Source organism: Pseudoliparis swirei, chromosome 3 (genome assembly GCF_029220125.1).
Source record: "Pseudoliparis swirei isolate HS2019 ecotype Mariana Trench chromosome 3, NWPU_hadal_v1, whole genome shotgun sequence".
In the NCBI taxonomy this organism is placed as follows: domain Eukaryota; kingdom Metazoa; phylum Chordata; class Actinopteri; order Perciformes; family Liparidae; genus Pseudoliparis; species Pseudoliparis swirei.
The window spans coordinates 9,586,454-9,605,539 of NC_079390.1; the positions used below are offsets into that span (position 1 = coordinate 9,586,454).

The 19,086-nt window shown below is 45.6% G+C and overlaps 2 protein-coding genes across 4 annotated transcripts in view; one reads left to right on the plus strand and one right to left on the minus strand.

Moving 5' to 3' along the window:
• Window positions 1-179: 179 nt before the first annotated feature.
• Window positions 180-10,514, plus strand: arhgap35b (Rho GTPase activating protein 35b). The gene is made up of 7 exons (XM_056439479.1): window positions 180-268; window positions 2,320-6,226; window positions 6,472-6,613; window positions 7,010-7,087; window positions 7,276-7,407; window positions 7,612-7,717; window positions 7,855-10,514. The coding sequence occupies exons 2-7, from the start codon at window positions 2,507-2,509 to the stop codon at window positions 8,264-8,266; spliced, it is 4,590 nt and encodes a 1,529-aa protein (XP_056295454.1). The 5' UTR covers window positions 180-268; window positions 2,320-2,506; the 3' UTR covers window positions 8,267-10,514.
• A 1,546-nt stretch (window positions 10,515-12,060) lies between these two features.
• Window positions 12,061-19,086, minus strand: part of LOC130191953 (cell adhesion molecule DSCAML1-like) — a 55,332-nt gene continuing 48,306 nt past the window's right edge. For all 3 annotated transcript variants that reach the window (XM_056411725.1, XM_056411727.1, XM_056411726.1), the window contains 10 exons: window positions 18,908-19,006; window positions 18,426-18,614; window positions 17,524-17,811; window positions 17,284-17,439; window positions 17,123-17,153; window positions 16,881-16,999; window positions 16,614-16,766; window positions 16,185-16,385; window positions 15,457-15,768; window positions 12,061-15,016 (listed from right to left, as the gene is read on the minus strand). In XM_056411725.1, the coding sequence (XP_056267700.1) occupies window positions 14,598-15,016; window positions 15,457-15,768; window positions 16,185-16,385; window positions 16,614-16,766; window positions 16,881-16,999; window positions 17,123-17,153; window positions 17,284-17,439; window positions 17,524-17,811; window positions 18,426-18,614; window positions 18,908-19,006 (1,967 nt within the window). In that variant the 3' untranslated portion in view covers window positions 12,061-14,597. The remainder of the gene's footprint in view (window positions 15,017-15,456; window positions 15,769-16,184; window positions 16,386-16,613; window positions 16,767-16,880; window positions 17,000-17,122; window positions 17,154-17,283; window positions 17,440-17,523; window positions 17,812-18,425; window positions 18,615-18,907; window positions 19,007-19,086) is intronic.

Consider the following 19,086-nt stretch of genomic DNA (forward strand, 5'->3'; position numbering starts at 1 on the left):
CATCGGATTGTTCTCTCAATTCGGGATCTTTATTTCTCCCCCACCTCCCGTGTTTTAAATGCACCGAAAGCATGATGCCAAACAAGAGAATCCAGGCATGGGTAATGGACGTTTGAATGAAATAACCCCCATCGCACACGTTGCGGTGTTCCCGGTATCCTCCGTGGATTGAGACCACCCGTAGTGTGTTCTGCGGCTCTGTGCGTGTGCACATCAGGCGGCGAGGGCTGCGGCAAGCGCTGACAGATGCGAGGGGAGAACTGCGATGGTATGTATGCTACATGCCCTTTCCTCTTACGGGCTATTTCCTATTGAAGCTGCCGGGTGCTCCACCCTGGACAGCTGGGTAAAGACCTTCTCCTTCAACCCCGGGGAAGGGAGGCTATCTGTGCGGGTTGGTTCTGTAGCCAGGCGGGAGCAGGCCCGTCGTGGTCAGCCCTCTGTGTGCACCCTAAAGCCCGCGTTCACTGCTAATCCTTCGCCAAACACAGGCTGCAACGGCACCGACTCTTCGCCAAGTAAGAAGGTTATGTAAACGAAAAGGCTTGAAGGGGCACTTCGGTAAACTGTGATTTTGATGACGAGAGACGAAGCAGCTTGGCTGTGTGTGTGTGTGTGTGTGTGTGTGTTTTATTTGCAAAGAAAAACTTGTCAGGTCATTTCGGGGATCAGGCCAAGCTCTGCTGAGCGATGTGGACAGCCCATGGTTGCTTTTGACCCTGCCCCGGCGGAGCTGTTTGTTTCTAATGCGTGGTCACTTCATGTGACAGGATATATATATATATAATTCCACTTATGATGTTTGACTCCAGTTACTCCCATTACACATACTTGCAATTCTGCAAGTGGCCCTTTTGGTCCCTCTTTAGAAATTATGAGTCGCCTATTTGTCAGAATTGCAACAGTCCTATTATAATGGAGGTATTAATCAATGCTGTGTTAATGGAAGGAGGCCTATTAAGTGTCTTAAAGGATTGAGCAAGGTCAGTGTCGTTTGGCAGAGATTGTACTTGTGTCTGGCTCTCTGGGAATAAGTTCCTTATTCATGCACAGTTCAGTCTGTGGAGATTGGGCAGATGGCTGCCGTTTCATTCAGGTTAAAGGCTGAGGTGCCTACGACATAGTCATTGTCATGCTTGTCACCCCACTCACTGATGTCAGCTGACATTGTCATTTAAAGAGCACCACTCCTCCAACAGGTTTTCTCCCAGGACCAATGTAACTACTTTGACCCTGGTTTGATATTGAGTTTGGCCTGAGATGAGTGGACCGAGTCTGACATTAGTTGATTAATCAATTAGCTGATCGATGTAAGATTGATGTAGAACTATTTTGATTACTCAAATAATTATAATAGTCAATGATTAATGTTTATGCAAACATGCCAACAACTGGTTCAGCTGCTCACATGTACATTTGTTGTGTTGGTAAATATAATGCGTTTGGACTGTTTGTCAGACAGACAGGATATTTCACATAAGGAAGATGTTATGGGCTTTATTTTTCTTTTATTCATTTTACATTAAAAAAATATATAATGTATTTAAGAAAAAAGTAAACGGAATGATCTTTATTTAACAAAGAGTACCAGTTGCAGCCTAAGTAGACATCTGCATGACTATTTAATAACATTTTCAATTTATAATTGTATTAACTTTACTCCGGCCATTGCTTGTAAAGTCTAAGTTCAGGAGGTAAAATCATCAAAACTACAGCAGTGTTTATTAAAGCTTTGCGTGTACAGTGATAAAATGGATGCAGGGATGTCAAACATATTACAAGTAATGGTGATTGATAAATGATCAGACTTGATATACGATGAAGACCATAGTCCAGGACATAAATTAGATCTCAGTTACCAGTTGAATTCAGAATCGAAGTGCCAATGTTACTTTACATTACACCTGATGTTCACCATTGAGAGGGTAAATTCCTTTAATATCATTTGATAAAAAATGGAAATGGACACAAGCTGGAATGAAATGTGCCTCCCTTCGTTCCTGTCATTGTCATATTGAGTTATTATCATAGATCACACAATTATTAAGACGGAAAGAGATAACATCCGTATACAAGTTGACAGACATTTGCAACGTCTATGTGTAACATTTCGACAGCTAGAATATTGTCACACAAAAGTCCATTATCACATGAATTAGCATGTTTTAACATTAATATGTTTTTATTTGATGTAAGTTGCCTAATTAGTTTTTACGATTACGGGTCTGATATTTTTCCCCCTTTAAAAAAAAATCTAAATATTCTTTGTTGATTGGCCAGTTCATCTGATCTCTCTGTTGTTGTTTTTGTTGTTGACAGGATCTGATTCCTTTAAGGAGTGAATGAAAGAACCCTCTGCTCGTATCACTGCACCTATTAAAACCAAAGCCCAGCAGAAGAAGGTGCAATCTGATCTCCCTGGTCGATCAGCAACTTTATGGAATAACATTCAAGTGAACTCCTTTTATACAGTGCCTGTTTATGGCAGGATGAGCGTTAGCAGGCCATGATGGCGAAAAAGCAAGATGCCCGGCCGTCAATTTACAACCTCATCGTCGTGGGTTTGTCAGGAACGGAGAAGGAGAAGGGCCAATGTGGGGTTGGCAAGTCCTGCTTCTCTAATCGCTATGTGCGGCCTAGTGCGGATGACTTCTACCTGGACCACACATCAGTGTTGAGCACCAGTGACTTTGGGGGCCGAGTGGTTAATAATGATCACTTTTTATTTTGGGGGGAGGTGTGCCGCCTTCTAGAGGAGGGGCCTGAGTGCAGGATGCATGTTGTGGAGCAAACGGAGTTCATTGACGACCAGACATTTCAGCCGCACCGTAGCACCGCGATGCAGCCCTACATCAAACGTGCCGCCGCCACCAAGCTGGCGTCAGCGGAGAAGCTCATGTACTTCTGTACCGATCAGCTGGGCTTGGAGCAAGACTTTGAGCAAAAACAAATGCCCGAGGGCAAGCTGCAGGTTGATGGCTTCCTGCTTTGTGTCGATGTCAGCCGGGGCATGAACCGCAACTTTGACGACCAGCTGAAATTTGTATCAAACCTGTATGGTCAGCTCAGCAAGACGAAGAAGCCCATTGTGCTGGTCCTCACCAAATGTGATGAAGGAGTTGAACGCTACATCAAAGATGCACATACCTTCGCCATCACAAAGAAGAATCTTCCAGTCGTGGAGACGTCTGCACGCTCAAATATAAATGTGGACCTTGCCTTCCTCACTCTGGTTCAACTTATGGATAAGAGCAGGGGCAAGCCCAAGATCATTCCTTACTTTGAAGCCCTAAAGCTCCAAAGTCAGCAGATAGCTTCTGCCAAGGATCGCTATGAATGGCTAATCAACCGCATCGAAAAGAATCACAATGAAACCTGGTTAAACACCAGTCGACGCATGAACACCTCCCCAGAGTACAAAGAATATGTCTTCTTGGAGGGAACGGCTAAATGCAAGAAGCTCTTTCAACAGCATGTCTACCGCCTGAAGCAGGAGCACATCGAGAGGCGTCGCAGAATATACCTAAGCACTCTGCCTTTAGCACTTAGTTCTTTGGTGCCGGACCTGGTTGAGATAGATCAGCTGAGCTGGTCTGGGGTACAGAAGGTCCTTGAGTCCAAGCAGCACTTTGCCCACTGGTTTGTTGTTCTGGAGGACTCGCCATGGGAGGACACATCTCACATTGATAACATGGAAGATGAGCGAATCCCTTCAGACCTGCTGGAGACGGCTGAAGCGGAGGACATATTTAATGTCCACCTGGAACATCTCCGTAATGAGTGCAGACGGGCAGAGATGAGGCTGGAGTTTAAACACAAGTTAGCCTCCTCTCCCTTTGTCACACCCGGGAGACCCTGGGAGGAGGCCCGCAGCTTCATCATGAATGAAGAGTTCTACCAGTGGCTTGAAGAGCCAGAGTACTTGGACCTGTACAACCGCCATCAGAAGGAGATCATTGACCGCTCCAAAGAAGACTTCCAGGAGCTCTTACTGGAGTACTCTGAGCTTTTCTATGAGCTTGAGGTGGATGCTAAGCCAAGCAAGGAGAAGATGGGCGCTATTCAGGAGGTTTTGGGGGAGGAACAGCGATTCAAGGCCCTCCAAAAGCTTCCAGCTGAAAGAGATGCTCTGGTATTGAAGCATATCCACTTTGTCTATCACCCGACCAAAGAGACCTGCCCAAACAGTCCCAACTGTGGAGACTCTAAGATTGAACAGATTTTAGTTTCACGTTTCCCCACGTGTTACCCCTTTTTTGATGTGAAAGCTCATTTTGGGGACACCAAGGCTGACCGAATCAACCTTGTCATACTCGGGAAGGATGGACTGGCGAGAGAATTTTCCAATGAGATTAGGGCCCTCTGCACAAACGACGACTGGTATGTGTTGGACGGGAAGATGTATGAGTTGACGCTGCGGCCTATCGAGGGAAACGTGCGTCTTCCAGGGAATTCTTTCCACACCCCCACGTTCACCCCTCACGGATGTCTGTGTCTGTATAACTCAAAAGAGTCCCTCTCCTATGTGATTGAAAGTCTTGAGCGACTTAGGGAATCAACTCTCGGTCGAAGGGATAGCCAGCTAGCACAGCTACCAACATCCCTGCTTTTAGTCACTAAACGAGGCGTAGGAACATATGTGGATATAGGTGGAGAAACTGCCTTGAATCTGATAACGCAGGGACAGCAGGTTGCAAGGAGGCTGCAGTGTAGCCTTTTAGACCCCGCCTCCCCTGGTGTGGGCTACGGCCATAATGTCAATGAGACTCGAATCAACCAGGTGCTGAGGAGCCTTCTGGACATCAGGAGGAGCACATCTTCTAGGAGCAGCTCCCCTCCCCTCCTCCCTGAGCCGCCAGGTCTCCGAGACGCTCCTCATCAGCCGGCCCCAGAGGCTGACCTTCGCATTGTCATGTGCTTGATGTGTGGGGATTCCTACGACATTGAGCAGCTCCTGTCCCCTTTCCTAATGCGTCAGCACTGCAGGCCCATGTCTAATAGTGGCACTTCTGTGTTACTGGAGCAGACGGTTGGGGGACACAAGCTGGTTCTAGAGCTCTCTCTGCTCTCATACCACGCCTCCTTCACTTTGCGGAAGAGCAGGTTGGTACACGGCTACATTGCCGTGTACTCCGTCTCCCGAAAAGCCTCCCTGGAGACCCTGTGTGCGTTCTTGTGTGAGGTTCCTGACATCATCCCAGTTCAGCTGTTGGCAGCGGGAGACAGCCAGGCCGAGCTCACTGACAGCGACTTTGCCTGTGAACAGCTGATCCAAGGGGAGGAGCTGGCTCGCGAGATCGAGGGTCGTTTCAATAGTGTGGTCTGTGGGTCCGGAGGGGTGGTGGGAGGTCTGCACAGGATCGAAATGTTCCATTCCTTTCTGATGGAGGTGATTGAGAAACGCAACATCGTGGAGGCCACGCACATGTACGATAATGTCGCCGAAGCGTGCACCAGTGAAAGTGTGTACTCCCCACGCTGCAGTTCTCCCAGTCCCGTCACCACGTTGCTGGATTCAGAGGACGACGTCGAGCCATCGCCGCCGTACTGTGACGGCACACTCGCTCCTCATAGCGGGGGCTTCAACCTGCCCGACTTGGATTCCAGTGACCTCTCTGTCATCTCCGAGATCCGAGACTTTGAGAACAAACTCAACAACAAAGTGCCCCCCCAAGTGCGAGTCAAACCGGGCGTCACCTTTGACTTCCGGAAGGTGAGCCGTAACCCGTACATCGATACCATGGGTCATCGCCGCTCCCTGCCCTCTGCTGTCACCTGGGTCCCCGGTGGGGACGTGGGCTACGACCCCTCCGACTACGCCGAACCCATCGACGCCGTTTCAAAACCTCGCCCGAGCAACGAGGAGATCATCTACTCGGTGCCACACGACAGCACACAGGGCAAAATCATCACCATCCGCAACTCCAACAGGATGCACTCCAACGGAAACGGCTCCGACAGCGAAGCCGACAGCAGCTCTCTGGAGCGCAGGAGGAAGTTCTCGGCGGCGGGGGTGAAGCCGCGTCTTTACCGCGACCGCTCCAAGCGGCTCGGCAAGTTCAGCAGCTTCCGCTCGAGCTTCATCGGCAGCGACGATGAGATGGGAGCTCTGCAAAAGTCCAAAGAGGACGACCTTGGGACCCTGAAAGGTGAAAGTGTCGTCAACGAGGAGAGTGAGGACCCAAAAAAGAGGAACATTCTGAAGAGCCTCCGACGAACAGCCAAGGTGTGTATTTCATCACCGTATTCTGTTTTATTCCAAAAAGATTTATATCTACATGTTCATAATACAGAGACTGCATTACTTGTTTTGAGCTTTTATGAAAAATCAACGGTTGGGTAATTGGCCCTCACTCCCTGTTGAGTGAGTGTGTTTCATGGGGAGGATCTAGAATGTGAGGAACTGCTGATTTGCTCCTGGATGGAGAATGTTACATCAACTCATATTCCTCTGTCTCTATTTGTTCACAGAAATCCAGACCAAAGCCCCGTCCATCCATTCAAAAGCCCCCGGAGAGCATTTACTTTGGGGTCCCCCTGGTGAATGTGGTGTCCCCAGACAGGCCCATCCCGCTTTTCATCGACAAGTGTGTCCGCTTCATCGAGACCACAGGTGCGGCGTTTCGTCTTTTACCCATGTTGAGCTGTTCCGCAAGTGATGTATGCAACATCTGAAACACTGACCATGGTCATTTATTAGTTTCTATTCTTCACTACGGGTAAAATATATATATGTTTTTTTAAATGAATGTTATTGATTAGTCACCTAAAATAAATACTTATTGTGGAATTTTCCGAAACCGGCGCACCTGTTCATGACCACATTGTGATGTGAAACTTTATTCAGTGAAATACTCGCCCAGAAAACTGGCAGCATCTGTACTGCCGGGTCTGTTTGCATTTGGACTAATGAAGTGTTTCTCCCACCCCCACACACACACACACACACACACATCTCACACACACGCGTCTCCCCCTTTTTTTCTGCCACACATTTTCTTTTCCTCAGGCCTGAATACAGAGGGGTTGTACCGCGTGAGTGGCAACAAGTCGGAGATGGAAAGCATGCAGAGGCAGTTTGAACAGGGTGAGCTGATCATCAGACTTGTTTGAACCAGCTGTTTGACGTGTAATTATGTGGCCGTCGACTCAAAATATAAACAGAGAGTTACCGACGGAATGTGACATGCAAGTGATTGTTCAGTCCCGATGACGTCGTCTACTAATGGGCTTATTTTCTCTGATCCCTCTAACTCTCTCATTCTCCTTGTGTAGACCACGGATTAGACCTCGTAGAGAAAGACTTCCCCATGAACACTGTGGCTGGAGCCCTCAAAAGCTTCTTCTCCGAGCTGCCTGAGCCCCTGGTGCCTTGTGTTCTGCAGGTGGACCTACTGGATGCTTTCAGTAAGCAAACACTGCTGGGCTGGGGGGGGTCCTCACAAGCACATCAACAGATCATTTATGTAGTCGGGAAGGTTTTGGCTGACCTGTTTTGCTCTGCTTTAGTGTTGACAAGAATAATTTTGTGTACAAAGCCATTTTAGTTTCAAATTACTGTGTGCGGTGGTGAGGTCTATATTTTGATCTAACCCCTCTCCTTATGTGCAGAAATTAATGACCGAGAACAGAGGCTATATACCATGAAGGACGTCCTAAGGAGGTTCCCCAGGGAGAATTACGAGGTCTTCAAATTTGTAGTGAGCCACTTACACAAGTAAGTTCCCTGTCCACTGTTTCAATCATTCTGTGAATTAGTTGCTCCTCTGTGGGAGACACCCACCAGTTTTTTTTCCCTGCACCGCAGTTGATTGTGTGTGTGTGTGTGTTTCTGTTTCTGTTTCCGTTTCCCAGGGTGAGCCAGATGAACAGGTTGAACTTGATGACCAGTGAAAACCTGTCCATCTGCTTCTGGCCCACCCTCATGAGGCCAGACTTCACGACGATGGATGCCCTGACTGCCACGCGCACCTACCAGACAATCATCGAGAGCTTCATCCACCAGTGTTCTTTCTTCTTTTACAACCAGCCCCTCCTCGACTCCCCCACCGGCCTCGCGGGCCTCCCTGCCTCGCCCACCACCACCCTCAGCGGGAGCTCTGCCTACTCTTGTTACCGCTCCTCGCCCCCACACACCACCTCACACTTCAGCCCCCTGCAGCAATCCCCGCCCACCACCCCCCAGTCTCCTCTTCAGTCACTGCTCCCTCCCCTCCACCAGCACCCCCACACCCACCATTCCCCTGCCGAACAAGAGACTCTGTGAGAGACGGTGAAGCCACGTGTGCCCATGATTGTGCTGGACCTACACACACACACACACACACACACACACAACACCTGTGCACTTGCACATTATGTCTTTGATCATTGACAACCCAGGTTATGAGATAGGAAGTGTATGTGAGACGTCCCTAACCTGCCATCTTTATCCACGCGTCTGTGTATCAGCGCAGCCTCCTCCCATGACCAGTGACTCTTCCTCTGCCCTCTGAGCCCCTCATCTCCTGGAATTTAAGGGTTTCAGGCCAGAAGAGGAGGACAGAGGTTGCTGTCATAGCAAGCATCTCTTGTGTCAACAGCCACCACGCATCCTACACCACCAAGAAATAGAAACCTCTATGCCATGCTTGAAGAACTGATTTGTCGCCACCGTGTTTTTTTAAATTTGTTTATCTGTTTTTTTTTCTCATGAAAGTACTGCCACTGGATTTTGAGACCGTTGCTCTGTAGGTCCTTTGGGCAGCAGTTTGCTCCACGCAGCAGAGGCTCCTCTGTCTGCCTTTGGGGCTTCTCTCATCGGCTCTACTCGAGCGGTCAGCATGGGGAGGGGGGGGTGGGGGTTTACACATCCAGGGATGCACTTTAATGATCACTGTTGATTTTCCCTCCAAAGGTTTTTGTTTTTTTGTTGACATACTGTTTTCTTCTGTGTGTTTTTAGTTTCACAGCTCAAACAGCCATACCCATTGCCTTTACAGAGCTCTGGCAGATCAAACTTTGTTTACATCCAACTTGTTTTTGTAGCCACAAACTTATCTGAAGCACTTTTTGATAGTGTAGTGTTACATTTGAAGAATTGCCACATTGATTAATTGTCCATATTGTCTATTCAGTGGCTGAATGTGGCATCAGTGCAGGCTTGTGAGAAAAAGAAAAAAAATCATTTTGTAAAAATGTGCGTTCATTAAGTTAATCCAGAGGTACCATTTTAGGTTGATGGGGAGTCTGAATCTACCCGTACGCCCTCAATCATCCAGCCATGTGAACAATAGTCTGTCCTCTTTCTAGCTGTTGGTTGAGCAGAATGGCTGTTTAGGGAAGTTTGGTTTAGTTAGACCAAAATAATATCAGAGAAAACTTTGTCCGCCATCAGTCGAGTGAAGGAGAAACCTTTGAATGTGTAACGTAATCGTACCACAACACAACTCTGCATTGCCATCTGCCGTCTATTGAAACCAAACGCTTGGACCGTGACTGGTCGCTGGGTGTGTTGCCGTGGCTGTCCATCAACCCAGGCTCTTTGTCGTCATCTAATATTAAGGACCTTTTATCTCCGAATGTTTAGTATTTTCAACGCACTGTTACTGCTTATCCCGCTATACAATACCATGACCGGAAGAAGTAAGATATTTGTGGATGGGACGCATTCAGGAAGCACCGCTGGCCGTTTACCTGTTCTCGTGCTTTAGTTGTGTGCTGGTGCCCTCGTTTCAGGGACAACAATCAGCAGACGCTCAGTGGGATCACTGTTGATGGAGACCTGATGACCTTACCCATGGAACATGTGACAACTGTACTTTCAATGGGGTCAAGTCCAAATGGACCAGTAGAGATTAAAGGTCTGTTCTGGTTCTTGGTTGCGACAACGACCGTACAAATTAGATCTTTGGCTGTCGTAGGATTTGGGAATACCACCGGTCATTTGACGTGTTTGTCCGTGTAAACCGAGAGCTTTTTTCAAACTGCTCCTAGCTGCGAGCTGAAACATAAAGACCGGCACAGAACCAGCCAGGCAACTGTCCCACTATAACACAATTCCCGGGAGTATATAATCTTACCACATCACTTAACTTCTGGCACAAGCGTGGCAAATCTACCGTTCAATGAGGAAAACGCGAGTGCATCCTACTCTGTAATGGTTGTTTATTTGTATGTTGGGGAACACCACCTGTTAGTCGATGGTAGAAAACATTTCTAGTGTGTATTTCAATGATTGAAAAGTCAATTTTTACAATTTTTGTGAAAGGTTCAAGGCCACTTAAGTTTAGTGCATGATTAAAAACGAATTTTAAAAAAACACCAAGGAAGAAGGATGAAAGCCTCTCTATGTTTTAAAACATGAGATTAGTACGTGAACAAAACGAATACTAAAGTGAAATAGCTGAAACGTGAAGGTTTATCAACTGTGCACCAGAAGCAAACTATGGAGTTTATCTGACTGAGAATAGTGTTTGAAGATGAAGGCCTTATGTGAACTGTATAATAGTTAATAAATTAAATTGTAAAATTGCCCTCTGCTTTCTCGTGGTGTTTGTGTCTGACTGAGCCGTCTGCAATCCGAGCGCTACCTCCATTCATTACTGTAATCACACGACTCGGGAGCCTCGACGTTGAAATGAAATTGGAAGTTCGATGTCAAATGTTCCTTTTTGACGAATCCACACAGCAATTATATTAATATGGTCGCTGCAATCCATGTGATTCCAGAATATCAAGCATATCATTTTGATGAATGTTGAATTCTGTCAAAATCCGATGACAGCTTTTTGGAGACCTGGCTACACCCTGCTGTCGTCTGACAAAATATTAGACGGGCTACGACTATTATCCACATTTCTCACTTTGGAATAATGGAGCATGGGTTGAACTATTTTCCTGATTGATGGCTCGATAAACCACGAGGCATATGCGCATCTACGGATGCTGCTCCTCGAAGACAATCGGGGGGCCAGGCTAAATTAAAGCAAACTCTTTAACTCCGCTCTCAACGAAGCTTTCCTCTAAACAAAGTAGCTTAATTCTACACAACATAATATAACCTCTGCTGAAGTATGAAGGCAGTGGTGCAGGTGACTATAAAACATCAATTATTCACAGCATATTAGTCATGATTGGCTGGACTCTGTTGAGGGAACACAGTATCTGTTGACCTGTGTGGGCGGGTGGGACGTGATCATGTTAGACCGCCATCTTGTGGCTGCACAGCTATTGTTCATGTCGCACGACTCGCTGTGGATTTGTGTGTGATTAAAAAGTGGTATAACTATGAGTTATGTTTCCAACCTTTACGTTCTCCGATCCAACTCCTTGACTGCCCGGGGACCGCTTTGTGTTCAGCTGCATGACGGAGGCCATGTCTGGGGCCACAGATCTAAAGAAGGTGCATCTTCATCCTCTATGACGACGACTGATATGTTGATGTATGTTGATGACACACACAATTTAAAACACCATGGAGTCACCTGACTAATCTCTTGTGTTATTCAGAGGAATGGTATTTAATTGGGCATTATTTTCCATCTGATTTGAATTCAATACCGTGTTATATTAATGGTGTTTTCTTCTTTTCATGTTTAATATATACAACTATGAATTAAAGAACCTATCCAGCCTGAGTTTGTAAACTGTCATTTATGAGAAAGATGGCAGCGGAGAAGATGGTTATGTTATGTGTTTCCCAACAATATGCAACACATTTGACTGAATGCCGTGTATCCCTTGATTTTGGTAGAATTGTAGCTTTCTAACCTTTTCATTGATATCATATACAACTGAAGGGTATTTCTGACCTGGATTTGCTTTCCTCTGTTATCAGTATTGTTAATGACAATTGTGTTTAATTTATGAACAATTTTCAATGTGGTTCTTGTGTTTCTTGAAGTTCTCTATGAATACAATGTGTTTGGCCTCCTTACCAACATACAAAGTCACAAACACTTTAGATCAGTATCATTTTCATAATGCTTTGTCTGTCTCCTCGCATGAGAACTGCTTTGGCAGTCCAAACATTTTCAGATGATATGCAAACAAACCTGTTGAGAAGGACAGAGGCCGTGACATATGAAAGATAGCTTTATTGCACAAGGTGTTAGAATGATCTTTTTAGTTTTTCTTTTCTTTTCATAGAAAATGTACTTTTGAACACAAGCAATTGCTATAACAAGCAACTCAAACAAATGTCTGGGATACCCTCAACATTTATTTATTTTTGTCTTGTTTTAGGATTTTCATACATTTTTTCTTTCAGTTTTTCCCTTTTAGCAAGCATGCAATGATTTTTTGAGGATGAACAAAATACAAAATAATGATAATAAAAAAAAGTAAATAGGACAAATGACAACAGCAAAAACCTTTTTTTTTTAAATAATAAAAATTCAACAAATTAGTATCAAAAACATAAAGGGAAAGAAAAAAATGTTTTTTTGCCCATTTCAGAAGTAAAATATTTTATTTTTGATACTATTTCAATTTTGAAATTGGGGCATTCAACCCTGATGTGTCCCCTGATTTATTCTGACGAAAATAGCTCTTCATACAAAACTGTGTTTTTATGTACAAGACTTAATCTATAAACAACACTGACAAAGGTAGAGATGATGTATCTAGCATGTTTCAGGTGGTGAATCTTTACTTCAATTTATCTGACCGGGGGAAAGGACCGGAGCCAGAATGATTCAGGTTTACAGGCCGACTCCAGTCCAGTATATACACAACAGTAGTTTGTGTGAACAAAAGAGCTACGAGTCCCTGATTTCACTTGGCTGAACTGGTTTTAGCCACAGGCCACATACCTCACTACCAGAATTTTGACAAAACCCCAAACAAATTATAATTAATATTATGAATCAAAATCAACGGACCAACAGAAATCCCCTCCCCGAAACAAACAACATGGATAAATAAATATAAAACACAAAACGCCATCATGGAGACATCCCAAAAGGTTCTTGTGTGAATGTACATCAGAGCAAACTGGAGGGGAATGGAGAGAACGAAAGCAGGGCATATACAGTAATTCAGAGAGGGCAACAACAAAGATATCAATCGAGTGAACATTATATCATTTTCAAAACTGAACTCCCTGACATATAACATCGCTCAACATTATATTATTTTACTTCATTCACATCATGACTGGGATTCTTTCGGCTATGTATACGTCTCTTTAAAGAGCGAAGCTCGGCTGGGTGACAGCAAGGCAGGCTGGGAAGTTGGTAGGATGTGTTACTGAAGCCTTAATCATGTCTCATGGCTCACATCTGCAGCCACTCTCCCAACATAAAACGTATTTGTAGAACCTCTGTAACACTTTCTATAACTTGTTTTCATCAATCACTCAAGCTCAATAGAGTCAAAGAGCCTATATTCTCATAAGCAGACTTATATAATATGACGGAGGGCTTTCTGCCATGATTGTTTCCGCCAAACACACGTACACAGCAAAGTAAGCTTGAAACCCGTGAGGTTTTTATCTTGATTTATTAATCACCCAGCCAGCCTGCCTTTTCAGGGACTCAAACTAAAACTAAGTATATCTTGCTTTTCCAATCTCATCATTGAACTTGGACAGGGCCACTCTGTCCACACGAGAGCCAAACACTCTTCTGTTAGTCGGCCTACATACAGAACATCCCGTATATATACTACACTTTTTTCTTTCTTTAGTCCAACCTTTTCTTTTTTTAATTTGGGTTGAGCGATTGTCTCATTCTTAAATTTGACATTAACATTAAATTGCTGTATATACTACTACACTATTTGTAGTACATACACTTTATACTTTGTCATAATTTCACTTAAATGTCAATAATATACCTACATAGAAATATATATGTAAATTCTTTATAATACCAAATATTCTCTATTTGTAATGTGAGAACTATTAGCTGGTTCATTTGGGTTGTCATGATTTGTTTAAAAAGTTAGACACTGTTCAGCTGGGGAGAGATGTGTGGAGAATATTAATGCGATAGACATGTCATCCTTCTCGGAAGTGAACCTGAATCATTTCTTTTGGAATCACCATGAAGAGAAAATCTGCCAATAGCTATTTGGGACTTTAAGAGACACACAGAGGGTAAAGATACAGTAAGAATAGGGAACTTAACTGGAAGTCCTGCAAATTGACAATAATACTCAAACTATGGACGACAGTATGTGTGTGTGCATATGTAAGACAGGATGGCCACACAGCTTCATACTGGCTATCGTAGTATTTATCATCATAAACACAGAGCCTTTAGCTCCTCAATTATAGTCAATATCTCCAAATGACCACAGAATCACTTCCTTTTTTGTTGTTGCTGCGCTACTCCACGAGGACTGAGCGGAGCAGAGCGCCAGCCGGCTGCAACTGTTAGTTGGAGTTAGTAATTCTTTTTTAGAGTCCCAGGTGAACATGAAAAGCAGGGTTAGCTGGGTCTCTGTCTGGGAGAACACCTATCCCGAGGAAAATTAGAGCGCTGGGCAGTTCACCATTAGTTGGGTTGAAAGAAAGATGGTTGCATGCCCTTTCTGGCCCAAAGACTGAAGAGCACCAGAGCGGGGCTGGCTGAGGAGTGTGATAGCAATGCGAGTCTGTGCAGGAGGACGGACTACACCAGTGTGTAGGACTTGGAGTAGGCCCCCACACTCTGTTTCTGCAGCCTCCCCAGTGCAGAGGAGCTGCTCTCTAGCAGCGAGTCTCTGGACCCCCCCACCTTGTTGCTGCTCGTGCTGGAAGTAGAAGCAGTTGCTGCAGTGTTGGAGCTGGGCATGGTGAGAGTCCTTTGGGGCAAGGTGGCGGTGCCCGAGCTCGCGCCCAAGCTGGCCAGCCCAGAGTGGCCCAACGTCAGGACCTGCTGCTTGGCAGGGTCTAGAGTCTTGTGGCGGCCCTGGGTGTGGTACGCCCGATGCGTCAGGCTGCGGATTGAGGCTTCCCGCGGTGGCACAGCTGGGCACGGGTCATGCAGCTCCTCTTGCTTGCGGAAGAATGGGTCTGTCTTCATGTAGAGGGGGAGGTTGCAGAATTCACCTGAGAGAGACGAAAGAAGAGACCAGACCATACAGTGAGGGGATTTAAGGCATTTGTGTCTTTTCTATTGCTGAAATTAAATATGTCCCAATGCAAATGAATAAATATGGCCCAGGTTTTTCTGACTACATTATATCTCGTGATTACTTTGGCATATCAGCCAGGAAACCTTTTTATTCAACTTGGATCATCCAAAGTGTACAATTTCCCTTTTTATCTGACACATTATTGTATAATTGTTTATTGTCTTTTCTTGGGTGTGTATTATCATTCTCACCCCAGTCCATCCCCACTTTGTATTTATATATATATATAAAGCAAAGCAATCAAAGGTCTGGTCATGCGTAATTATATATTTGGTATTTTGTATTATTTGTTTGGTGAAATCTCTTTGGACTGTTTAGAAAAAAGCAGGTATTAATGCACCTTTTCGTACTTACTTTTGTTAGCGCGGTGGGGAATGGGCACAGCCACATTTTTACCACGGTCGTAGTCCTGCGGTTTAGGCGGTGAGGCAGTGAAGCGGCAGATGCCTGGTTCAGACGGCGTGCTGAGGGAGGTCATGCTGTCTGCCGGGTCGTTGGTACCCGTGGTCATCTGGTCAGATGAGCTATCGGAGATGAAACACTCCGTGATGGTGAACTTGGCATGCTGCAGATGCTCCTCCAGCTTGGCGTGCTCGTACGCCCTCGCCAGCTCCTCGTAAGTGGAGGAGGCGCTCTCCGTCGACACCATGCTGTTGCGACCCTTATCTGGAAAAACATACATAAAAACATTTACATTTAATATGATAATTGTGGCAACAACGTCTACTGAGCTGGTTTGATTGATTCAAATGTTTTGTTTTCGAGAAAACTGTTGGTTGGGAGCTCAGGGTTTATGGTTTCGGAATTTTGGCCAGTGGGCAAACTATACATGGTTTTGTCAATTATTAATCTTAATTATTATCTTTTTTGTTATCTACTCTTTTCTCTCCTCTTCATAAAAGATCTGCTGCTCGATGTAAAACTGGTAATAACGTCTCTGCAGTAGCAGTCCGTACGAGTTGCAGCGTCATTAATAATAATAATAATAATAATAATCATTTATTTTTTATAGCGCTTCTCAAGTCACCCGAAGTCGCTTTACAGAGTCCAGAGTCCATTGCGTCTGGCTGGGATCGACCCACCTGTGTCCTGCGACAGGCTGGCGCTGTAGCTGTCGCTCTCGGTGGCGGTGATGCCGTGGGAGCCCATCGTCCGCCAGTCGGACGTCAGAGTTCGTGTCGAGGCCGTCGACTGGCTCTGACTGGGTCGGCTTAGTGTCCACTGGCTGGAATATCTGTTCCTGGAGCTGTGGGCTGATTTGATACTCTTCCTGGACACGGGGTCTGAGAGAGGTCACAGGGATCAAAGAACAGTTCGGTAGTACAAACAGACCGTGTATCCATATATTGATTGTCAAGGCACGGACATGCTATTCAATACGAGATCAAAGCTTTCACCTGGATGTAGCTGCTCAACCTATCTCATGTTCCGGCTCTATAAGAGCTGTGAAGTGTACTTTGTGAAGTGTAATGCAATGAGCCCGATGTGCAAAAAAGAAAAGAAAAACTCACTCGTGCCCGGGCGGATGTCTGACATGTCAATCAAAGGCCCGGAGTTCTGGATCAGGGCTTGGTGGTGCAGAGACACGCCTGTACAGAAGTTCTGCGGATTCACCGATTGGCTGAACTCCGTGTCTGTCACTGGCAACGCGGCCTTGTCCTCCCCTGTTGCAAGCGAAAGATGAGGATGTACAATTAAATGTTCATTATCAAATAGAAGATACTAGAACGTGTGTGATGCAGTGATGCATTAGTGTATGCGTAAGTGCAGCCACATGCCTATCTGTTTGATGCCTTCCTTGTCCTCAATGAGCAGCTGAACGCGTGGGATGTCGATGTGGAGCCTCGGCCCTTGAGGAGGGCCCTTCACTGGAGTGTCTATACTGCGATTGTTCTTGCTGCACACACACACAAGTGGAAATAACACATATCGTTTTTCAAAGGTAGACCTACAGTACGTGGAATATTACATTCTCTACACAGTAGGCATACAAACTGTGCCCGTAAAAGCTGTCTCTTACCTGATAAGCATCTCAGCGAGGCTCTTAGCATCTATAAGAAGACAATATCTTAATTAGACTACAGTTGGCTGTGAAGATCACCGTTTCAACTCGTCAATATTTGTTACGTTAATCAATTACACACAACAATACCGATCTCTCGCTGTCTTTTTCCTTCTCACCTCGAAGGCGTTTAAGCCTCTTCTCTTTGCGTTTCTTGCGGATGATGAAGAGCAAAGCAACACCCAGAGTAACGAGGATGACGGGAGAGCCGATGGAGAACAGCTTCTTCACATCATCCCCTTCTCCACGGGCGGATTTAATGGGAGGGATTGTACCTGTGGAGAAGGAGACATATTTAGTACAGAAAATGACGTTCACGTGGCACTCAAAGAGGATAACTATACATAGGATGCACTTACTTCCATCATAGCCAGTGGTGGCAAACTGGGAGCTCTGGTTGCCACACCCAGCGCTGTTGCATGCCTTCATTTTGAGCTCGTACCAGGTGGCCTCACGCAGCTCACTGAGGAAGAGCTGGGTGGTGGAGTTGGCCTTGAGGCTCTGCCAGGCCCAGGTTCCTTTGGGCCGAAAGTCCAGCATCATGTCGGTGATGGGACAGCCGCCGCTGGTCCAGCCTTGCAGGTTGAGTCCTGCATGAGTGGAGTTGATGTGGGTGAGCAGCGGCTGATCCTTGTTGAACACTGGTTCTGTGGAGAAGAGTGGCGGACACAGACCGACGGGAGGTTAGAACGAAGGTGGGAACAAAGCAATATAGTATGTCTTTATGTATTTGTTGTATTGATAGTGTTCTTCTCAGTTGGTCAATGCTATCATTAAAGCTGCTGTTTCACCCTGATTTCATTCACACTATTTTCCTAAAAACTTAGACTTTCAGTGACATAATGAGCAAAGTAACATAATTGATGGAGAACAGCATCCCAGCTCGTTTCATTAGTGATTCATCACAATTCCAACATCATCCTAACATCAGCAATGTCTTTCTGTTGCAGTTATTTAAAGGTTTTGAAGGAATGTTGGAATTTGATCAGTATTAGGAAAACAGGCAACTAATTCCTTCGGCTAAAAAAATTTACCTTGCATAAACTATGTGACAAATAAAAATGTTTTCAATGCCCCTGATCGGCAATGGGCAGACATTTCTGTTGCTTGAAGAAAAACTTAAATAGGATAGAACTGTAAAAGTCCAAAACAGGAAGTGAAGACAACTTCATTCTGTTTTGAGGCCAGAGTTATAGTTATATAGTCTGTCCACTCGTCTCCTCTTCACTCATTCACAACCCTTGTGCTTTCCTCCCCTCACCTCTTCCATGGGTCTTAGCCTCAATGATCTCACTGATGCGCCCCGAGCCCACGCTGTTCTTGGCAGCCAACTTGACCTTGTACCAGGTTCCACAGCGCAGGTTGTCCAGCCGGAAGGAACGCTCGCTGGAGCTGATGAACACATCCCTCCATTCCTCTGTGTTGTCCACAGAATACTGCAGCACAAACCCTGCAGAATCACACAACACGTCAAGTCATGGAGTGAACTGGAATTAAAGAAGGAAATGAAAGGCTGTGCAGAGTCCTTGCTGCTGCTGCCACTACATCTGTTGGACACCAGGGGGCAACAAGAAACTACAACCTGTTCTAGTTTGAGACTACTTGCACAGCGACATTGTTTTCCCCCGTTATTTGCAGATTTAGTTCAACTGATAGCTCGAGGGTGAAGTGCATTGAGAGCATATGTTGTCATGAGACAGCTGCAAGGTGGGCAGGGGTTTCTCTATTCTCAGAAAGTCTTACCCCTGATGGAGCTCCCACCGTTGTCCCCAGGGATCCAAGCCAGGGTGATGGAGGAGGTGGAGGTAGTGGAGACGGTCAGACGAGGCTGATCAGGAGGAACTGGATGCACACACAGAGACAGCGACTCAACAACACAGCGGAAACATCACAAAGGAAACACGTCCTCCACTGGAGTTCCC

Coding starts and splice junctions, on each gene's coding strand:
- arhgap35b (XM_056439479.1), top strand. CDS start 2,507: ATGATGGCGAAAAAGCAAGATGCCCGGCCGTCAATTTACAACCTCATC. Junction 6,227..6,471: donor GCCTCCGACGAACAGCCAAG/GTGTGTATTTCA, acceptor ATTTGTTCACAG/AAATCCAGACCAAAGCCCCG. Junction 6,614..7,009: donor CCGCTTCATCGAGACCACAG/GTGCGGCGTTTC, acceptor TCTTTTCCTCAG/GCCTGAATACAGAGGGGTTG.